The sequence below is a fragment of the Planococcus citri genome, chromosome 2 (assembly GCF_950023065.1).
Source record: "Planococcus citri chromosome 2, ihPlaCitr1.1, whole genome shotgun sequence".
NCBI classification, from domain to species: domain Eukaryota; kingdom Metazoa; phylum Arthropoda; class Insecta; order Hemiptera; family Pseudococcidae; genus Planococcus; species Planococcus citri.
The window spans coordinates 26,708,441-26,732,096 of NC_088678.1; the positions used below are offsets into that span (position 1 = coordinate 26,708,441).

The window sequence follows — 23,656 nt, forward strand, 5'->3', positions numbered from 1 at the left end:
TGGAAATGAGTAGGATTACTCGTAATAAGAAGCTACCCACTACCCAACAAAATGAATTAATAATAACAACCATCACCAATAGTATTAAAACATCACAAATAATATCCAAAAATTTATTTACGGTCCTTTTTTCGTATTACTAGGGTATCCTCTGACCGGATTAACATAATTGCAATATTCGCAGAAACCAGGAGGGCCTTGTGGACCAGGATTTCCAGGATGTCCAGGAATACCTGAATTGAAAAATACACGTTTTTTACTTGGTCAATGATACCTAATTAACTGAAGAGATCGGAATACCAACATACCTGGTTTTCCTGGTTCGCCTCTGTCTCCTACGCGACCAGGTAAGCCAACACCGGGCGATCCAGGAGGTCCTGAAATCAAATGTGACTTATGAAAATTACCTATATCACAGTCGTGTGATGCTTTTCTGCAATCGATCATACCTTCAGGTCCACGAGGACCCATAGGACCCTCAATTCCAACGCCTTCTATTCCTCGGTCTCCTTTATCACCTCTTTCTCCTCGCTGACCAGTAGGACCAGGTGAACCAGGTATACCCGGTGATCCTGGGAATCCTCTTTCGCCTGCTTGTCCTGGTGGACCAGGATCGCCTGTTTTAAACAGAAAAAAATCAATTTTTTGTCCAAATGAAGATATGATGTGTGGTTGAAATAGGTACCTTGAGGTCCGTGCGGGCCAGGTGGTCCAGGTTTGCCTTGTTTTGAAGGCCCAGGTGGTCCAGGAGGACCGATCAAAGTGGCAGTGAGTTCGGTTAGTTGTTCTGCGGATTCAAAAAATGAATTTTTAAAATGCTGTCATTTCAATACTTGTTTGCTTGAAAATGAATCTACGAATTGATTTACCTCTTAAAACAGCGTAACAAATATCCTTTAAATCAGATTCGGTGTAAGTTCTTCCCTATAAGTTGAGAAAGAAAGAAAAACGTTATCAACATGGTCATTTTATTTTTTTTAAATTTGAAACGAAGAACTTGAATGACTTACAGGAGTTCCGGGGTTGCCTTGAGGACCTGGCTGGCCTCTGCCTCCAGGTGGTCCAGGAAATCCCGGCTGTCCATCTTTTCCAGGCACTCCGGGTAAGCCAGGAGGACCTTCAGGTCCCCTCTCTCCAGACGCCCCTCTCTCACCTGGCTAATCAAAAATTTCAAAATCAACAGTAAAATAAATGTGATTCGATTTCAGAGATTTAAACTTTAACAGCAACTTACCACTCCCGGAGGCCCGGGTAGACCTCTAGGACCAGCAGGACCCGGTACAGATTCTCCATCCTTTGACGTAGTCACATGCGAAGTGCCCGGTTCTCCAGGCGGCCCAGCTGGTCCAGAAGGACCCGGAGGTCCTGGTTTCCCTTCCAATCCTGGATTGCCTTGAGGGCCTTGAATTCCAGGAAAACCAGGGGTACCCTAAATTATTTCACTCGTGAAAACTTGGATAATAGCTCAACTTGAAAATGATTGCATTATGAAAAATTACCGCAGGTCCAGAAACTCCTCTCGGACCAACAGGTCCCTGCGGTCCAGATTCTCCCGGGTCTCCTTTATAGCCTGGTGTTCCTGGTGCTCCAGGTGGGCCTTCTTTTCCGATTGAGCCCTACAAATATTCCCTCGGATGTAACATCATTTTCGAAAGAGTTGTTTGGAAAACTGACTAATTGGTTACCTGAGGACCTGGAAAACCTTGTGACCCTTGATCTCCTTTTGGTCCAATTGGTCCCTGAGAAAATTTTGAAATTAAATAAATTACGTATATTTTTAGGGCTAAAAAAAATGCATAATCGTGTGGAAGGTAATTCACCATTTCTCCTTCAGTTCCAGGGAAACCATCTTTACCAGGTGATCCTGGTATACCGTGTGGGCCAGGAATGCCGTTTTCTCCTCTTTCTCCTCTGGGACCGGGAGGGCCCTCTAAACCTTGTTCACCTGGTTCTCCTTTAGGTCCAACAGGACCGGGTACAATGATTCCAGCACCTCCTGGTCTACCATCTTGACCAGGTTCGCCCTTAGTTCCTGGCAATCCATCGCTTCCGGGAGGTCCAGGTACTCCCTGAGTACATGGTAGAGTTGATGGTATAAATAAATTAATTTTATAAATCAAATAACACATCGTAACTCACGTACTTGAGGTCCAATAAAGCCGGGAGGGCCAGGAACACCAGCCAGCCCATTAATTCCGGGCTCTCCTTTCAAACCTGGTTGTCCTGGGAATCCATCGTTACCATCATTTCCTGGTTCACCTTTAGCTCCAGTGAAGCCTAATTCTCCTGCATAATTCATGGATGTGGGTAAATTCGCATTGAATAAAATTGAAATTGTACAAACGCGTGTATTAGAAAAATAGTTGATGAAAAATTTGATTTATCACCTCGTTCTCCTTTAAAACCAGCTTCTCCCTTTTCTCCTTTCTCACCCGCTAATCCAGGATATCCGGGGAGTCCAGGACTACATGAAGTACAGTTTCCAACTTCAACAGGAATAACAGCTCCGGGAGGTCCCTAAATAATTTTTCAAAATCAGGACCCATGAAAACGAAATTTCAATAAAGTATACGTGATTACCTGAGGTCCTCGTTCACCTTTCTCTCCTTTTGAACCAGTTTCACCAGGTGCTCCTTGAAAACCTTGTGGTCCTATTGGCCCCTCAATTCCCTAAAATTACGAAATTAAATATTCGCCAAATCACAGTAAAACTTATTTTTAGACCAGTGTTAGCACATACTTGAGGTCCCTGAGGACCTGGAATGCCATTAGCGAATCCTGGAGGACCCTGCGGTCCTGGTAATCCCTCAGCCCCCGGGTATCCCTGTTCACCGCGTTCTCCTTGATCTCCTTTCGCTCCTCTTTCACCCTGAGTACATATTAATTTTATTAAAAGTATCAAAATGAATCGAATAAAATGAAAAATGTAATTACCGATTCTCCTTTCTGACCAATTGGACCAGGACTACCTGTCAAACCTTCTAAACCAAGAGGTCCTGGGAATCCTCGCTCTCCTTTTTCTCCAGGAAGTCCAGGTATTCCCTGAAATACAAATATTAAGCATCATCGATGAACAGCACGAAAAATTGAATTTTCGATGTGATTATTGTACTTACCCCAAATCCAGGTAATCCTTGAGGTCCAGGAAATCCGGGAGGTCCAACTGGTCCTGGTATTCCGGGTGGGCCAATCGGTCCCTGAAAATTGAAAGAAGCGTATCAGTTTGTTGAAAATCATTCGTCATCGCGTACTTACGTCAAATACCCACCTGTGTACAATTTCCAGCTGCTGGACATCTTCCGGAGCATTTATTATTAAGCAAAGGGCAGTCGGGTTTCGCAATAATTGCCTAAAAAAGATATTGAATTGTCATAAGAAGGGTACAAAAGCTATTGAAAGCATTCGAATTAAGTGAAATAGTAATATAACAAACCGGTAACTCATCGCAGGAATCTCTTCTAATTCTATTAGGATCACAGCTCATAATCATCCATTGAAGATCGATCTAGGATTAGAATAACAATTTTGACTGAATTGAATTACATAGGTATTTAATCAAAACAATTATTGTTTTCAAATTTACCGGAGCAGTAACTTTTTCATTTTGCATTCTAGCCAATGTAATATTTCCATCAGTTTCGATGTTACCTCTCGGCTGCAATGCTCCATAAGCAGATTCTTTACAATCGATATATAATCTTACGCCTTCGTAGAAAACGCTAACATGGATTTTATGCCAGTTTTTATCGAAAACCTGCACAGGACAAAAATTTAAACGATGAAACTCTTGCGCGAAATTACTCAATGCGAGAATCAGATAGGTACCTACTACCTACAGCCTATCTAAGACTGTAACTTACCGAAACGCCAGGAAAAACGACTGTATTTAATTGAGATTCGTAGTTTATAATGGAAAAGCTCATAGATTCTTCGACAGGATTAAATAAAATTTGTAAATTAATATACAATCTGGAATCGGTAATTCTCAACATACACCATGGATTTTTCATAGCGTATCTGACACGAAAGGTGAACACCAGCGAGAACTGGACAGGTAATCCTTGCGGAAACATTGTCCTAAGGGAACAATAAAAATTCCCAACATTAGTGACATAGTTGTCATTTTATATACTTCAATAAAGCAGTTATAGCGATATAATTCAGCCGTCTAAATGAAATAAAGTATGCATTTTCAATTTTGACGTGAAAAATTGAACCAGTTTTCACACATCGGTTGATTTCTGCCAGTGAAATAATAATTCGTTGGGTTATGTAAACGTTGCCAAAATTGGTATTAAATAATTTATTATCGTTTATAGAATTGTCGGGAAAAAAAGGACTAACCTCGTTGGTAACACTAAATCTGCCTCTTTTTCGAGCCTATACGCGGTTTGTAGTAGATTTGATCCTCTGATACGAGATATTCCGACGAATCTTGATTCGAAGAGATCTATTTGGAATTTTCTGATGAAATCGAAAGCTTGCAGGTCATCTTCTCCGGGTCTGTAATCGGCACAGGGACCTCCACTTTCGTCATTCTGTATGCCAACTCTTTCTGTAATTGAATGAACTCGTGATATATGATTATTGTTATTAAGTATAATATTGTCATGTGAATGGTTAAGTGCATTTAACAATAATGCAAATACTCTCTTGCAATCAGCAAATAGCTGATGGTTTATCAATTTGGGACAAATGATTAATGTTTCCTGCTATTTATTCTTCGATTTTTTTATATGTTCAATGTGAGATTTTTAGCAATTAAATATAACAAAACAGTAAGATTTTTTGGTAATGAAAAACGGTTTTTTTTTTGCGTTTTGAAAGTTGTAGTTTGAGTACAGAAATTTCATCTTTTTTTTTTTGTTGGTAATTTCAACGAGGATTTTGGGTTTTTTTGAATACTATTCTGACGCATTTTCAACACTTCATAACCGTTTTCTGTAATTTTCAATGATTTAAATGTTTTTTGGAGTGTTTTTTTTTCATAATTTTAGCAAGTTTTCGGTACTTTTACGCATTGTGTAAAATTTTACCTACTTCAATAATTGAATATTTTTTGTTGGGAAACATTCAGTGGTTTTATTGCTTTTTTGGGTATTTTTACAGCATTTTAAAAGGCGTTCGACACTTTTTCATACTTTTCAAGCAAATATCGAAATTTATCACTTACGGTAATTTTTAGTGGTTTTAATGCTTTTATTGAATGTTTCATACGTTTGGAGCAAAATTACTTCGTCAAACTGCTTACATACCTCTGACAATCGTTGGAAAATTGTTGAGTGCTAATGTAGCGTTTTCTATCGATGATCTATTGGTTGAAATTTCAACATTTCTAGCCACTTTCTGAACTTTTCGTCTTGCGTAAGATCTGATGGGAACTAATCAAAACGTAATTATTTGATTGAGAACTATTACTTATCCAACACCTATGAAACTGCTCTCAGTGATTGATCAATCAATACTCACCAAGAGTTTTGAATCCTTGACAAAAATCTGAAACTAGGATCGAAACAATACAGCAACAAATCCTGAAACAATTACCGAGGCAAAGATAAACGTTTGCTAAATTACGATGTCATAATTGCCTGCCAACACCGGTAAAATTCAAATAAACATAATTATGTGTTAACATTGTTAGGCATATCGTTTAATATAAAGTTTGTAATAACATCAAGACTCGTTATACTTTGTATTAAGGGATACTTACGTTCATAGTTAGCCATGCCAACGTTTAAAAAAATAGTTAACTCGAAATGCATTCAACGAGATGAGATTTCTGACAGATTTAAAACGATTTTAAATCAAAAAACTTTATGACCTGTGTTAACGTTTCCGTGGGATCTATTTTTAAAAGAATCTGACATCTTACGAGTTTCTTATTTTGTCTTTCGCATCATGATGAAAATTTCTGTCAGGTGCACGATTAAAGAAGATCATCGTGAAATGATGACCGCTGGGTGGAGTTCGGAGGGTTCGAGTTCTAGCTACGACACAATACATCTAACCTTCGTGTATGTCTATCTACGAGTACCTACGTATGATTCATTCGTGTTTGAATTTCTAGCTTTCGACGCGACGATACTAACTTACTGAATTTTGATCGGTGGTTGTCGAATTAATAGTAATTATTTGTGTTTCAATGAATAAAGTTCCAAGTGGAAACTGTAAATGAACAAAATACCTAACAGTTGAAGATACCTACTCTTCGTTAAACTGAATTCAAAACGATAACCGAACTAAGCATTGATATTGAGAAATAAAGGTTTTCCCTTTAGTCCCTTTTCTATTGAACAGAAGCTGAAATCTTTTTTACTCAAGTTATGAGAATCAGATTCATTTTCAATCTTAACATGATCGAGTCGCGATGAAACAGAGATCGTGTTCATCACGTTAACTCCGAAAAAAGAAAACATTTTTTTATTTCAATTTCATATTTATTTAATCAAATACTTAATGTTGATATCTTCATGAAATCCTAACAAATGAAAGACGTCAACGATCGAATTTGTTGTAAGATGATTCTAAAAAATTGAAAATCAGATATCTACCACTCATTTAAAAGCCATTCATAAAAAAACGCTCTCGCAGCACGTGGAAAATTTTTCATTCAAAAAATCCAAGTTCAAAAGTCGCAAAATTAGTCAAAAAAATCGAAGAATTGTACTTCAAGGCAGTTAGAATCAATCAATCGAATAGAAATCATGCAATACCATACAAGCTTTTAACGATTAGAAAATATCGATAAATAGGTACTTACACTTTCCTAATCATATTGGAATATTTTTAGGTTCAACATATGCACATTTCGAAATACTCGAACAAAAAAACCAATTGAAAAGAATATGTTCACGTCATTACTGTAGCCAATATTACGCATTTATGACAAAGAATTAATTGAATTTAGCCGAATAAGAAAGAATATCATCTCGCCGACATCATATAGACAGCATCAATGTAGCGTGAAGAAAGAATGACCGAATGTTGGTCGTGTGCTGTGCACAGCATATGTAGGTGTGCTATGATTCGTTTGAATGCTAGAATTCCGAAAAAAGAAACCTATTAATACTCGAGTTCAGTTTTCGAGAGTACATCAAATGTTTCATTTTCTCGTTCGTTTAATCGAAATATCGAAAATTTTCATAGTTGAAATTGATCTTTGATAAGTCTTTGAAACAGCTTTTAATCCAATTCCGAATTTGAGTTTTGAGTAATTGCAGTAGATCAGCAAGTACAGGCTACAGATTTATATAAGTGGAGTGCACACTGCACACAGATAGTAATTCACTCACTTTTTAACAGCCAATTGAGTCGTGATAGAAAAATTGACCAAAAATTTTACTTTTTGCCAAGTTGTTATAGAATTGAACGTTTTTACGAGTACAAAGATTTCTCAATATCCAAAAATGACCCAAAAGTTTTGTGTGTGGATTTTTTCACCAAAAAAAGTTACAGTAAGTCTCGTTTTCTCGATAAACATTTCCATTTTGAAACCCTTTTCATCATTTTTTTCGTACATTTTCTGAAATTTTGGTTTCCCGCAATTTTTTAGTGTCTTATGCATTTTTGGCCAGAGGTAATTTTTAAAAAAATTTATTGCTTTTTTTATGTTGCTCCATCTTTTTAATATGTTTTAGAAGTTTTTTCGTTATTTTCGGCATATTTTACTAAAATTACCCCACTTTTTAGTGCAATTTTTCAGTGATTTTAGTTCTGTTTTCGAGTATTTATTTGCTTCATTTCAACGCCTTTTTAGCTTCTTTTTTTTTGATTCATCTTGGAGACTTTCAATAAAAATTTTCATTTTTTGGTAATTTTTCAGCGATTTTATCGCTTTTTACGTGTTTTTTTTACAGAATTATTCAAGGTTTTTGACATTTCCTGCTTTTTTTTTGGCGACAATAATTGAAATTTCATCGCTTTGGGGTAATTTTTTTTAGTGAATTTGAAGCGTTTTATTCGAGTTTTTAACCATTGTTGTATCTCAGTTTTCAACATTGCTTCTTGCATTATTGGCAAATTTTCATGAAATTTCCTTTCTACTTTTTTCATATATTTTTGCCAAGTTTTGATGACATTTTATTAGTTGTGAGCACTTTTTAACCATTGAAATGAATTTTTGACAATTCTAACATAATTTTCTCGCGTCCTCGACTTTTTATGAAGGCATTTTCGTCAAAATTTTGCATAAAATTTCCTTGATTTTGGGCAATTTAGGTTTTCTTTTTTTCCAAATTGAGTTTGCTTTTTTAGGCGTTCTATAACAGATTTTCGATTCTTCCACGCATTTTTGGTAAATTTTACTTATAAATTTCGCGACTTTCTTGTAATGTTTTACGAGTATTTTCACATTTTTTTTGACGTGTGTTTTTGGATTATTTCTGCATTTTTCCCCATTTTTTGTTTTTTTGTTTCCGCTTGATTTTCGATGTGAACATTGAGAATACGAAGAATCGATGAGTGTCTTACATCAGTACTGCCCCGGTAACGTCTTGTAATTACATCTAGACAGAGATATGCGAGTGATGTGAAATTAGGAAATGAGACTAATGATCAGTTTTTGGTCACTTTGTGAGAAAGGAGTTCGAATTTTTGGACGTCACTTTTTTGAAAAATGGTAAAAATGTTCTGAATCACACGAAAACGCAAAATGGTTTTTTTGAGTCGTTGACGTCATTTCCTCGTTTCATCTCGCATATTGTAGTTTAGAGCATTGCGTAGGCCGGATTGTGGTCGATCTTTTTTTTATATTTTGTTCCCCTTCGACCCCAGTACCGTCGGACCCTCGGAGCTCGTCGATAATTCGTGGTTTTCGATTTATTCCTGTATTCAACATCGAAAAATATGACTGCTGACGAATTGATCCCGATTTATTTAGATGATCGATGCGAATCTCATACAGGTGTGTGACTAGTTGATGTGAGTTTGGCGGAGCTGCATCTCTGTTGGGTGATCTTAGCTAGGGTAGCCACATTACTTCTCCACCTTTGTTTTTGAAAGCTTTCGAAAGTGTTTGGATACTGCTGAATCTCCAAATGTTGCTTTCGGGAGAATGGTGTTGATTTTTTTCTCAATTTTTATACTTAATTAATACATATATTCGTGGCCATGAGAAAAAAATTACTGAAAGTACCACCTCTCGTCGTCAAAATACAACCAAATGTTACTTGTAAAAGGTTGTACGGAATTATTGTGAATGACATATGACGAAAAGTGGTATGTTACCCTACCAATTTTTTATTTATGATTTTTTTTTTTCACCACAAATTGGACGCAGGAAAGCCCATTCAAATGTACCCGTCTTACGCGCCGAGCACATCGCTATGGCTTTGGGCTGTACCCACAGGTTTACGATTTGAGAAACATCATGCCAGATTCGAGCTCTGAGAACTATCTGTGAAGGCTTCGAATCTCATCTTCGTGTCTCCTAACGTACTTTCTGTGTTTACAGACCTGCACCGAGATCGTATTTTGATCACTCCAAATTTTTTGAATATTCTGATTCATTGGTAAATTTGCATGACTTTGAATGTTTTTTGTTGTGTTGCATTTAATAACATCGGAGTTTGTCAACCGTCATTTGCCTGTGCAGAAAATATTTTTGAAATTTGAAACCAGGGCCGTGGTACTGTTGTATTGTTTAATTTGGCATACAGGTTTAGAAGTGTCCAAATAATTTCTTTAATTTCTACGATGTGTCCACTCCCCTGGAAAACCTGGAAAAGTCAGAGAATTTCGAATGTACATGCGAAATCCCTGGAATTTTAAAAAAACGATCAATTGTGATAATTTTGGATAAGGACTTGTGATGAAAGGAAAACAATATTTTTTACTTCTCGAAACACAAATTTTCGAAAGCTTTTGCTCTCGCTACGCTCGGGCTTGTTTTCTTTTATTTTTCAAGAGCAAAATGAAAAGTTTTAGATAGTGAACATCAAGTTTTGAAGCCAAAAAATGAACTCACGAAAAACATCAACATCGTTTTCATGCCTCTCGCAATACTTTACAAGAGCTTCGCCCTCCCTGGGGCCTGTTCTGTTTTATTTTTCAAGATCAATTTCCTTTTAAAAAAAACATACTTAATTCAAATTCTAAAATTTTAAAAGCCAAAAATAAACTATTCGTCTTCACATTGAAAAAACTTCGTTTTTATGCCTTTTTCGAAATGGAAATTTTCTGAAGCTTTCGCTCAAGCTGGTTCTCTTTTCACTTTCAAAAGTAATTTCCTACAAAAAAAAAACATTCCAATTCTAAAACTTGAAAAACCAAAAAATAAACTCCTCGCATTGATAATAAACCTCGTTTTTAGTGTTTTTTAGGCGATTTTGAAGAATTTTGAGCTCAAAATCGTATTATGATTTTTTGAGCACCTATGAAAATTTCTTAGCCAAGAATTAGGCCATGATTTTCCGAAATTTCCAAGACTTTCAATTTCAGTAATTTCTATTAGAACTTTTTCTGGGCATTTTTTAATACTCGTAGCTCGAAATTCGGTTGATTTTTAGAAACTTTCACGACATTCCTGGAAAAATAACTCAATTTCTTAAATAGTGCTCAAAGAAGCATTTGAATAAAAAAATTTTAAATTTCCGCCAAAATTGTAACCCATTAGGATTAATCACTCCAATTATGTACTTATTTTCGTACGAGTATGATCGCTTGGGCATTCAGAATGAACTCAGTTCGAGTAGTTACTTTCATTTAAACAGAATAGCAGCCTAAATGTCTCCGCTACTAGTGAGACGGTCGGCATTCGAATCACCTGTTCGAGTAGACAAACACTACATTCATTGACTGTACGCATAAAGTACCCAGTGACCACAATCGTGCACCATGTACATAGATAGATGGATATACCTGCGAAGTTACACCGCAAAGCGGCGAGGTGAAGAGCGGCGCGGCGCCGAATACATTGATAAACGCTGTTTGCCTACATAGAAGAAAGATGCAGGTTCTTTAACCCGTTTCTAGGTTAAATCATTTACACTCTTTCTGTTTTTAACTCGTCAAATAGCAGCTGTAGCCGCGTCAACTGACTGGGATCAGCATCTCTCTCTGGACACAACGTAAACACTCCGTTGCTTATTTCCTAATTTCCATATTCAAACGTACTTGGAAGTGTCGAATTTTTCGCTAATTAGGTATGCCTAATCGTCTCATACATACAATTGCATAAGGAGATACGATGCGGTTGCTACGATGATTTGAAAGTGTCTATGGTGTTTAATCGTTTATATGAATTTATTCACGAACAAGTTCACCTCGGTTAATATCTTTCCATTATAAACCTACTTCTTGCTGCAAGTGTAGAGATGCCAACTTACGTATTTATATCCTTGAAATGAAAACTCATCGATTACGAACGAAAAAATCGCCAGGTTAACCGCAAAATTGAAATACCAACGAAATGAAAAGTGTAATCTTGAATGTTTAACGTTGTTTGAGGACAACAAGGTGCATTGATACTCTTCATTATGCGTTTTTGAGATACCTGCCATAAATCATCAAAATAGCTTAATTTTCTGGCTGCTTGGATGTAGTAATATGCATTTAGGATGCATCTCGCGATCGGTATCATTTTATGCATAAACTAGTCGGCCCCCCTATGGTGTTTATTTTTACGTAGATGCAAAGAAAGACTGGAAAAATCGTCTCGTAAATTATATACCTATACCTACGTAGGTACTCAACGATCACCGCACATTCCTCCTAGTCGAATAATTTTAACGCCAAGAGTGAAAAAATTGCATTTTAGTACTCGTATGTATCGTACTTACACAAAAACATACTGCTACATCCAGTCATGAAGACATACCTACACGAGCTGTTTCGAAATATTTATATACGACAGCTAATTCGCTTTTACGCTTGTGCTAAACCGCGCGCTGGATAGGGAATTTAGTAATTTTATATCTCAAATCTTGAATATTCGTACTTGAGTGTGGTATGTACGTACATATGAAGTGAAAAATGAAAAACTTGTGAAATAAATCACGTTGATGATTGCTGCGTGAAGGCGCCGGTGTGTATTCTCTTCATTTTGGTGGACGATATCACGCCAGGATTATGCGTTTTTCGTCGGTGTTTGGAGAGGGGGGGGGGTAAAGCCAATATTGAATAAAATTTGTTTTCGTGTGAAAATTCGAAGTACATAAATGTACTTAATTTTGTTAAATTTGTTGATCTTAATATGTTTGAAGCTTTTTTTGATGGGTTTTGGATCCTTCATCGTTGGCGAGTTGCTTTGAATTTGAGACATTTAGATCAATTAATATTTGAGAGTTTTCTTCTTAGATATCTCAATTGATTGATACAGTATGATGGTTTTTTTCAGTTCTGAAAATTGCGTGTAACTTTTATGAAATGATCATTTTTGGTAAATTAATGTTGGATAGAAAGCTATTTTGAAAAAAAATCCATGTAGCAGTATAAGCATTTTTGAAGATTTCTTCAATTCGATTCATTTAATTATTCCTTCTGTTTGTTATCTGTGTGTTTTGAAACTTGTATTCGAACAGCAAAATTTTACTATGCTCCATGAATCAAAGTGCAAAATTTTATTCAAATCCATTCAGAAACACGAAAATTTTTGCGTTGAAACCTCTCATGTTGAAAGTTATTATTTTGGTACCTCTCAAATTGAGGATTTTCAAAACCTTTCACCCTCGCTTTGCTTAGGTATTGGAATATTTTCCAAAAATTTTGCCAGTTCTCTTCACTTTGTAATGAAATGTTCTCTTCTCTTTTTGAATTCAATTTTCAAAAGCCAAAAACTGAAGAAAATGCAAAAAAAATGAAAAAAGGGCAAATTTTTGATTTTTGATTACCAATTGAGAATGTTTTTCTCTTTCATCGAATTTAAGTACTGAAGTTTTCATTTTTTTTTCATATTTCTTGAGAGAAAGTACCTACTACCTACTCAAATTCATGCATTTTTTCATGTCTGGTGAGAACTGTTGAAAGTTAAAGTTATTTCAAAACTTCCTTTTTAATAAAATGTAAAAGGTGTAAACTTTATCAAAAAACCTGATTCTTCATTATAAAATTGTGGGTGGAGGGAGGGGGTGCTAAAAAAATCGTGATAAAAGTTCATTTTGACACCCCCTCCGAAAAAATCAAAAAATCTTAGGTCGCCTGAAGACATTGAAAAAATCGAAATTGACGTGTAAAATATTGAAAATTTCTTTCTTCTCTGGATGATGCCTCAAATGGAACCTGGTAATGCTGCAAAGGTGCTCAATTCCGAATGGAACGATATGACTTGAAGAAAAAAAAATTGGAATATTATGTCAATGTGGGATTGTTTTTCATTTTTAAGTATTGAAAGAGGTATTAAAATGTACCACAGAAATTGTTTCATAATGTTCGGCGAGTAAATTGTTAATGGGAAAAAAGTGTAGGTGAAGGGTACGCCATCAGTTCCATAATGTTTTCATTGAGAACATAACACTAGGGGTGTTTTTTTGTGTTTCCAGCACTATTGTGTTCATTTTTTGGGATACATAAATTTTGAATTTTTTGAGAATTTTTGACACGTATAGGTATTCTTCTTTTCCTCCTGCGCGACAGAAAAAAAGTTTGTGATGATTTAATGTTTTGTTTTGTTGATTAAAAAAAATAAATGAATAAATGTGAAAAATCAAAAAAAAAAAGAGCTCAAACCAAGAAAATTCTTATATTTTTCATTCAATGTTTTGTTTTGTTGATTAAAAAAAATAGACGAATAAATGAGAAAAATCAAAAAAAAAAAAAAAGAGCTCAAACCAAGAAAATTCTTATATTTTTCATTTTTGTCGTTCTATGATCAGGTGAATTTCCATCAGTATGGACCCTTTTGCCGAATGGTTGTTGTGTTTCAAAGAACGAGTGAATTAATTCGTTTCATGCAATTTTTTTTCAAGTACCTAGGTAATTGAGTTTATGCAAATTTGAAGCATAATTTTCATAACGTTTTCTAGTCTTCTCTCCTCGTGTCCTGTTATTGTTGCTTTGATAGACATGACGTTGTTTTCTTTGAATCCAATATAAATATTGAGTACTCAATGTGTGTATAACATTGACATGGATGTGATCTTTGGTATCACATATACCTACAGATGCGTTGCATCTTGTATAGGTACGTATGACTTTATTGTTGATCACATGGATGCATGACGAAGTGGCTCAGATCCACTGGTCAATTATTTAGGTACTTGGTACAACTGTGTAACATGATTAGTGTTCATACCAACAGCATCAAGTGACAACGTTAATGACAGCCTATACTATTTTGTAGTACTCTTGAAGATCGATTATGATCAGTTATGTGAATTTCCCACCAATGCTTTCCTGAAAACGTCGGTAACTGCAATCAATAGCAGGACCGTGGAGGAAACTAGAAAACAATGCTTCATGTTATTTTGCTGTCAAAAATTTTCTTTTGATTAATTTCAGTCACCATTGTAAACGGGTTCCTGTCTGATTAGGAAAACATCTGTTGTCACTTTGAATTTCTCCTCACATGGATATTCTGCCAAGTGAAAAAATGAAAAAATTGAAAATTGAAATGAAAAAGAAAAGTAATCAAAACTGAAACTAAATGGCGAAAGTCACATGTTTTGCTTAGATTTTGGATTTTTTATACAAATATCGTTACAGATCTATTGTTGAAAAAAAACAAACAAACAAAAACGAATATTTAATGAATAAAAGTAAAAATAGTGAAACTGATGGAGCCATACTTTCAAGATTAAATGTAGAAAAAAATATTGATTCTGTACGTGGGAGGAAAAGTAGAAATATGCTATTGAAAAAAAAGAAGAAAAAATACAAAAAAATCAAGATAAGTGGAAGTGGAAATGTAATTAAAGTAGATATGTACCTATAAGTACAAATGAGTGAAAAAAAAAACTATCCTAGTGGAAAGGACACAGAAAAATGAAAATGGCAAAAACGTTATCTCATGTCGAAAAATTGTTTGATTACATAATATAGATGGGAGAAAAAAAGAACATCTTGGTGTTAATGGGTTAGGGTTCAACTCGACGTTCAGTGTTCGTTCATACTTTTATACCTATACTTGATTAGAAAAACTTGAAATTTCATTGATCTTTGCTTCAAACAAATGTTTGAAGTAGGACAAAAAAAAAACAAAAAGTTGCATTAGGTATTCTAAGGATTTCATTTGTGAGACGAATCCAGAGAGGAACATTATTCTTATGTTTTCGACCATTTTTGTGTGAAAAATTCAAATTCGAAAAATGTATTTACCGTTGATGTTTTGAGGTTGATTTGGGAACCGTTTTGTATTTGCGAGCTGTTTCAAATTTTTGACCTTTCAATTACAATATACGAGTACCTCTTGAAATGGGTTTGTTTTTCCTTGCTTGAATTTTTGAAAAATTTTCATGGTTGTTGAAATACCACTCGAGTATGTTTAATTGAGTATAAAATTTTGATCCTTCTAGTTGAACTTACTGCGAAACTGTCAAATTTTTGCTTTTCAACGTGACATTTGTGTATTTCTGCGCGTTTTCACTCTTTTTGTTCTGATTGTTTCCACGAAAGGAATTTTCGATGTGAACATTGAGAAAACGAGTAATCGACGAGTGTCTTACATAAGATAATATGTGATGTGGAATAATGAAATGGAGACTAACGACTAGTTGTTGGTCATTTTGCAAAAAAGAAGTTCAAATTTTTGAAATCAAGAAAATAGGTTCACGGTTGAATGTAGTTTTTTTGAGAAAAATTTTCCTGTGAAGTTGTATTTATAAATTAGTTTGATAATTAGCTGTGGGTATTTGGAATAGCTCATGTCATTCAGAATGCTGAAAATGACCAGTATCATCAGAAAACCCAAAATAAATAGATTTGTGAGTCGTTGACGGCATTTCCTCATTCCACTTCTCATATAAGGTTTAAAGCATGGTGTAGGCCGGATTGTGGTCGACTTTAAAAAAAAATTTTTTTCCTTGTCGATCCCGGACCGTCGCGTCGCGGCGTCGCGTCGGACCTTCGGAGCTTATCAAAAATTCGTTTTTGTTTCTGCATTCAACATCGGTGAAGATGATTGCAGACAATTGATTTTGTTTTTCAACACGACTCAATAAGAATCTTAAAATCATTGGATTTTTTTTGAAAATAATTCAATCGATCAATTTATCTCTATCAGTCAAGTTTTGTTCCATTTCGAAAAAAATGTTTGCTGCAAAATCAAGTAGGTACTTGTTTGAAAAATCTCCCAAACCGTGATTTCGTCTTTCTTTCCATGTATGAAATAATCGAATGATACCCGAGATTGTTTGAAAACCCCGTTTAACATCAAATTTTTTATCCAGAACCACTTCCCCTCTTCAATCGTTTATTTGATTTTAAGTCTGATTGAAATGAAATCGATGCCCATTCGTCTTGGTAAAATGGCATACCAACGAGGAAAATGCGAAAAGAAAATTGAACATTCTTAGTTCTATACGATGAATTAATTTGCATTTTTTAGAACTATTACGTTGAAAAAATATGAAAGAATCGACAAACGAAGAATTGAAATGGTGCGAAACATTATCAACTCTCCATCTCCCCCCTGCAAACAATAATATCGGATAACTCTCATCTCATTGGAAAAATGAAAAGTGTAAATGTTGAATTACTCGTATTATCTGTCCCCTTTTTCTTCAAAAACGTCGTGAAGTGTTCACAGGATGCTTGGCCCATGAAAAGTTGTAATACTGAAGGTATTTTTGACCGTTCTCCCTCCAACGAAAAAATCTTACACTGTCCAAATACATTGAAGAAGCGAAATATTGACCGTGTAAAATGTTGAAGCTTCCTTCCTCTCCCGTATAAAAAATTCGGTCCTGTTTTTTCATTTTGAAATGTTTCAGATGTTGTATGTATTTTCGAATTTTGTGTAGGGTTTTTCTGTCTGTGATCCGTTCGAGCTACTGGTCACAGTTTTGGATTACATATTTCAAATTGTAGCCTTGAAAGTAATGAAAAGCTTAATTTTTGAATATCAACTTACCTATGTAGAAGACTACATGTCATGCTCTAAACGTCTAAACGCGGTAACAGACAAGTCATGCATCTAAACGTGGTAACAAAGTCATTTTTTCAAAAAATTGTTATTAAAGACTCCAAAACGGCCTTATATCGGCGGGGCGTGTCAAACATACAGCTTGGATTGAATTTCATCTGAAGCTGACTTACAATAGATAATTTTTATAGGGCTTTTTGAAAATCGGATTTTTCCAAAATATGGTCGGGGTTCCAGAAGTACCTACTCAAAACTGTGTTGGAACTCGTTTCCAATATAATTTTTTTTTGGTGTGTGTGTGTGGGGGGGGGGGGGGTCGAAAACAGGGTAAGCGTCAAATTTCGTTTTTCAAGTCAATTCGACAAAATTTTTTTTTTTCACATTTCTGGACTGAACATTATGATTTTCAAAAATTCGTCGAAAATCTGATTAATACACTTGACTACCTACCTAAAAGTTTGGAAATTATTACCGAACTTTTAATACATACTCGTATTATAATTCCTGCCATAATTCGATAATTTTCATCTCATTCCCCAGAAGTTAAGAATTGAAATTTTTCACCAGTTTGGCAAATAGGTATGTATGTAATGAAAGAACATCGCAAAATTCAAGTCTGAGCTGCGATAGTCATCATTTATATAAATATGCCAAGAAACTTTCAACGTAAATCTTCTAGTTACTTATGTTCAGATTAGGAAGATACTTATTCCAAAATTCTTCAAACAATACGCAAGTTTCATCTCACATCTCGATATGAGGAGACCTTCGATGTGACTTCGTATCAAAAGCATATCATATCACTGATAAGACCATGTGGATTAGCACTGGAGTATGCGATACAAATATAAGCATCTTACCTAAACCTATCAATGAGACGTATTGTATCTTGGACGAGTACGATGTTAATTTAAAAATGTGCTTTTCACGACTGTCAATATAAATCAAGAGGATCACCGATGCTGATGTACCTACATGGTATTCATTTATGCGAACATACTCGTATATGTTGATAAGGTTATCCGTCCAGGTACCTTTTCTTAGCGGCCTAATAAGCGAGATGAGATCACTGTAAGCTATGTCATAAGAGACCAGGCCATGATAACAATGAACCGTCACAAAGTATTATCTGCATTATAATACATAAAAAAAACGCGACAAGTGATTTTCAACAAGATTAATCATCTTTTTACGGTACGAGAGATGTTTAAAGTCGATTTTACAGCGAGCGCCAGCTCGGACCTTGAAAACAAACACGACGATTTTTCATATTTGCGGTCATGCGGCGCTGATGATAAATGAACTTTTCGCGCAAGGTTGGTTGGTCGTTGGTTGATCGGTGCACGTTTGCTGTGCAATAATTTGTGGCTCATTTTTCACAGCTATTATTATATGTACAATGTAAGTTACTGGACTTGGGTAATTTGGTTCGATCGTCGTTAGGATATTTCTGATACTTTGAAAATGCATTATCATATGCTAATCGTATGTAGATTTTAGATGTGTAGGGATACTTGAAATGCTGACGTTGGAATAGGATAGAAGGTTGGTACGATATTGAAGAATTTTTGTTGTCAAAGATCTCTTTTTCAATGCTGAAGAGAGTACATGGACAGACAGGCAAGTTGGTGGAGAAATAGATCTGATAAAATTTACACTTCCATACTTGATGATGATTACTTTCGTTTCTTACTTCGCTGCTCTGGAAACTTTCAACAAAGCACGAGATGAAATTCAAAGGTTTTGCTGACAAATGTTATTTTTTTTTTTTCAAAAAATTATCCAATATTCAGGAGTCGGATTGGGTACTAATTTATTCACATTCTCGGGTTCAGGTTCAACCATTTCGTAATTTAGCGTCGCGTCGACGAACTTGAACTCTACATCCAATACGATTACCTACCTTTTAATCTAGCAGACGAACTCTTTGTTAAAGCCAAAGAATGTAAGATACTCGTTGTCGATCGGCTTGATCGTTGCATTTATTCCGCCTCCTTTGGAACCGCCTATTTATCAGTACGTTCGATATTGATGAGAATACCCCGTTCAGCTCGCCACCTTGGATCAGCAGCACGTATATTTCCATTCACAGGTACCGAGATCCAACAACAACACCAAACAGAACATGATTGGAATTATGATTTAAGACTTATTGGGTGGACATATATAGTTTGGCATGGAGCTGTGGCGATGCGGATCGAGGGGAATATAATTAATTCCTTGCCAAAGGTCGTGCGAAATATTTGATTTATTTGGGTTACACAGCACGACGACGTGTAGCTGAAAAGGTCATTTCCTTCGTTACCGCGTTTGCATTTGTAAATATTTTTCAACTGTATGAGAATGTGTGGAAATTACTGTGAAACGTTTGTTATCGTCGAAAAAATGGAACTGAGCTATTGAATCAGTCGTGGAAAGGGGTGTCGTGTCAGATGAATTGAAAACAATTTTGAGTGTTTTTTTAAATCTTGATTTTTCTGAAAACCTTTGAAGATTTTAAAATTTTGAATGCATTCAAACGAACAATCGATTTTTTTTGAAATGATTTTTATTTTGATGGCTTTTCTGTGACAATTTACTCTACTTGAGACGGTTTTTGTACTTGTATGACTGTATCCTCGTATGATTGAAAAATAAAACACTACTTACTGAAAGCTGTTTGATGAAAGTATTTGATGAAAGTATCCTTTACTTTACTTTTCTAAAGAATGACATTGCTACATTTTTTTGACTAATCCGGCCAGAACTGTGAAGCTATCAACCCTTCGATTACCAACTCATGATCAACGTTCAATACAATGTTGAAAAGTTCCAAGATTTTTTCAGATATCTGGCAACAACGCAAAGTATGGCTCACATCGATAAACTCCGAGAAAATTTCATCCTGCCTCGAGGAAATAACACAATAATCCCGTTCGCAATATTCATCCAAGTTTATGGGAGAGTCTTTTGTGATATCATTGAGCATTAGGATAGCCAAGCCGTATCTTTTGTGTTGACGATCCTCAACGTATAAAATTTTTATCCAAATTTCTGGTTTTCGGATTCTATGCTTGTAAACGTACTGTGCTTTGCTTCGTCTGCCGTCTGTAACTTTGAAAGCTCCGGTGTAGATTTCGTATGGGGCATTATACTGAAAAAAGTGTACGTGATTAATAAGTTTCTTCTGATTAGATATTAAGAACCATCCTTAATCCGAATTTGGACGAGAGTAACTCGAAATATTTCCAATTTTTTGTCATATCTTATCATGAGATGCATTTTGAATAATTTTTCATCCAAATTGATAAATTTTTGCTATATCAATAAGTGTAGAAATTACTTTTGCAGCGTCATCACGTATAAGATCACCGATCAAATTCCATAATTTGATAAGTTTCTGGTGCATGGGTCTCACGTTAACGTAATGATAGGTAGTCTTTTTCCATACTGCAAATGCTAGATCATCTGAGGGTACCAGAAATTGAGGGTTGTTTGAGCTCGGTACTCCAGCATTGAATGACTGAAAAAATCGAGTTGGTAGGTGTATTGAAAGTTCAATATATCAAAAGAAAACTCTCACACGTACCGACTGATATGTTTTTTGCATGACTTTAAAAATATTCTTCTGTTTCTTATGAGATTTGGAAATATATTTGAACTGATCATCGTCGTCATTGGTTTTCATATCGAAGGTCATGGCGAGTTCTTTTTTCATGTACTTGTCTTGTAGTAGCCTGGGTGAGTATATTTTGTGGTGAGTGTATAAAGTTTCTCTGTGTTTATGATCATAGCAAAACCAATACAAGTCAACTTCTGAATCTTCGAAAGTTTCTTCCTATTTGGGGAAAAGTTATCGTGAATTGATTTCTTATTTTATCCTCGGGTTGCTGAGAGGGTAAATATTCTTATCATAGAGTAACAAAAATAGTACCAACTTGCATTATTTCCTCGTATTCTTCCATGAGAATTATCTAGGCACGAATAATTTGATATTTACCTAGTTAAACTTGATCGATACGAGTAATCATCTCAATGGAAAATAAAAGCGTTCATCATGAAGTATCCTTACCTTATATCCATAGGAGTACAGTTTACCCTTCTTTGTGGGTGGCCCACAAGGCTCTTGATCATCCGAAGAATCTTCACCTCCATTTGCGTTTTCTGTATCTAAAAATACTTTCTGAATGATTGGGTTTGGTTCAATGGAACAACGAGGCTGCGTGGATGAAAAATCTCCTCGATTCTCGTACAAGGCTCGATTTTGCGATGACTCTTCGCGAGGGCAAAAAAATATAATTTTTCGAAATTCATCCTTGTTTATCTGTATTTCTAGAGTTTTTCTGTCAAAGTATGGGCTCAATTTTTCAGGATACTGTAAGTAATTGTCTTCAGCGTCTTTTACAACTTGTTCCAACGTTAAAGGAAGGTATTCAGCTACAGTTGGTTTTTCGGTTGCATGATCTGCTGCGAGAAATTTGAATTAGAAAATGTATGCTGATTGAACATCGAAAGTTTTCGTGTATCCAGCAGTTTTACCGTTTAAATCATTTGCTGGTGCTTTGGATGATGAAGCAATCTCGTTAGATTCGTGAATAGACGACGTCTGCGGATTTTCTAGCCAGTTTAGAGTAGAAAGAGTTAGTTTTAGAAATTTTTCACTTGGAATTGCGAATAAAACCGTAATTAAGATTACTTACTAATAATATGTTCTCCAATGCCATTACTTTCCACGGTGGTAGGATCTGGAGATTGTGGGGCTGTAGTATCTAGAACAACATATTTTGGTTTTAAAAAATCGTAGAGATATGCCCTTGAGTAAAATTATCATCATGTTATCTTCTACGTAGATTCTCACATTCTTCAGGAGATGAAAGTGGTGTATGATCTGAAAATTCCATTTTGAATGAGTGAATCAGGCAAACAATCTAAATGCTGAATGAATATCTACATAGAATGATGTAAAAATAAAAACTGAGATCAAATTGAAAATATTCTCTCACATTTTTCTTCTTCGGTATTATCATCTTCTAAAGTGTGGTCTTTTGGCAGAGTCGAATCTGGCATTTTGTTGTTTTGTACAAATTTTGGGTTTATCGATTTGTCTCTGGTTCTATGAAACCAATTGGCTGGTGTTCGTTTCCCTGGAATGGAAAGGATTAGACTTTGTGTCTTGTTTTGGCGACCACTAAGAGAAAATTCATACCCGTTTTGAATTTTTTGAGCTTTTCAAGAAGTGACTGAAGACCAGACGATTTGGACTTGTCTGCAATCAAACCTTTGATGATTGATTTCTGAAATTTATTTAGGATACCTACTTTTTCGTGTAAATTTTACCTTTTGTTGATACGTCGCGGTTTTTATCTTTTCTGGGTTTACTGATGAATTTCTTCACTGCCGAGAAAAACTTGGGTGATGATTTCTCTGAAATAGGGCGGAAATAAGAAATATGAAGATCGAATCGGTGAAAATTTATTCTTCGATTAAGTTTTACAAATACCAACTTGGTTTCGGAGTTTCCGAAGTTGACTCTTTTGCACGCTTTGAAAAGATATTCATTACTTTTGGGATGCAATTTTTCATGCAAGCTGACTTTTCTAAAAAAGAAAAATTAAATTATGATCTGAGAAAATCTTACCCAAATTCTGTAGTTTTTTTTTTGGTACTTCTTTTTTATGTTGATTTTCGAGTAATTCTTTCGCTTCTAGTGTTTGTTTCATTTTCCTAAATTTTTCGACGCCATTTCAATCAATGGGATTTGAGCTCGTTTTTGTCTAATTCATTCCCTTCATCTGCGGTTTCGAAAGTCAGGAAAAGTTGGCGATAGCATGTCTGCCACTTTTTGATACACAAGTTACAAATTTTACGAGAAACTGATTAATTCACTCGTGAATCTTTGAATTATCTCCTGGAATGAGATTTTTAACCCAGATGGCCATCGTTATCGAGTTTACGTGCTATTCAAAATAATTATTTTTACTTTTGAAAAACTGTTGATGATTTTTTTTAAAGCATTTAAGATGCTTGTCATGAGGTAAATTCGAGCTGTTGAGGTCATTTTGAGCCGAAAGACTCGTTAAATTTCAAGTTCGTTTCGCAATCATTCAGAATTTTCAGTTATGCATTTTTAATTAACTTTCTTATTTGAGAATATGAAAACTTAGTTGCAGTTTCAAAGTATATAATACTGGTAGCTAACTTGGCCAGATTGGTTCTCTGTTCGCTTGTATCATCAAAAATTGAAAATATTACCTCCTTCGTGTGTCGTACCAGAAGCACAATAAACTATCACCACACTAAAACACATCAAAAATGAAAATAACGAACACATTTTGAGTTTAAACCACAGGACTGGCCCAGTATAGGTACGACCATGACGTGTCATTATACTACAATTTCGGTTCACTTATAGCAACTGGAAAAGTTCTACCTTCTAACTTACCCATCTTTATCGAAACAGACAAGCTTTCGTCATTCGTGCATGATATTGCGTAATTTTTACGATGTTGACACATGTGTGAGCTATTTGTTCATTGAACGAAAACATATCGAATTTTGCGTCATTGGAACTCGTCAAAATATGTACTTGATATGAGTAATGCCCCCTACTGCTATGATGAAGAGGCGACTAGCGAATCTCTGAATCTTCAAAATAGGCTTTTA

General features: G+C 35.3%; 2 protein-coding genes across 2 annotated transcripts; both read right to left on the bottom strand.

Moving 5' to 3' along the window:
• Positions 1 to 63: 63 nt before the first annotated feature.
• On the bottom strand, positions 64 to 6,993 carry LOC135835249 (collagen alpha-3(IX) chain-like). Its single transcript, XM_065349419.1, has 24 exons — positions 6,761 to 6,993; positions 5,470 to 5,531; positions 5,256 to 5,381; positions 4,345 to 4,555; positions 3,861 to 4,077; positions 3,584 to 3,754; positions 3,434 to 3,505; positions 3,269 to 3,349; positions 3,117 to 3,197; positions 2,935 to 3,042; positions 2,741 to 2,869; positions 2,581 to 2,670; positions 2,388 to 2,517; positions 2,144 to 2,286; positions 1,821 to 2,069; positions 1,686 to 1,739; positions 1,500 to 1,616; positions 1,235 to 1,429; positions 1,011 to 1,157; positions 870 to 924; positions 686 to 787; positions 450 to 617; positions 309 to 377; positions 64 to 233 (listed from the first exon to the last, which is right to left on the bottom strand). The coding sequence occupies exons 1-24, from the start codon at positions 6,772 to 6,774 to the stop codon at positions 118 to 120; spliced, it is 2,907 nt and encodes a 968-aa protein (XP_065205491.1). The 5' UTR covers positions 6,775 to 6,993; the 3' UTR covers positions 64 to 117.
• Positions 6,994 to 19,316: 12,323 nt separating this feature from the next.
• LOC135835250 (uncharacterized) lies at positions 19,317 to 23,544 on the bottom strand. Its single transcript, XM_065349420.1, has 13 exons — positions 23,246 to 23,544; positions 22,498 to 22,590; positions 22,331 to 22,417; positions 22,200 to 22,259; positions 21,997 to 22,137; positions 21,852 to 21,881; positions 21,694 to 21,762; positions 21,533 to 21,610; positions 21,066 to 21,457; positions 20,932 to 20,967; positions 20,583 to 20,831; positions 20,337 to 20,516; positions 19,317 to 20,147 (listed from the first exon to the last, which is right to left on the bottom strand). The coding sequence occupies exons 1-13, from the start codon at positions 23,376 to 23,378 to the stop codon at positions 19,746 to 19,748; spliced, it is 1,950 nt and encodes a 649-aa protein (XP_065205492.1). The 5' UTR covers positions 23,379 to 23,544; the 3' UTR covers positions 19,317 to 19,745.
• Positions 23,545 to 23,656: the final 112 nt, after the last annotated feature.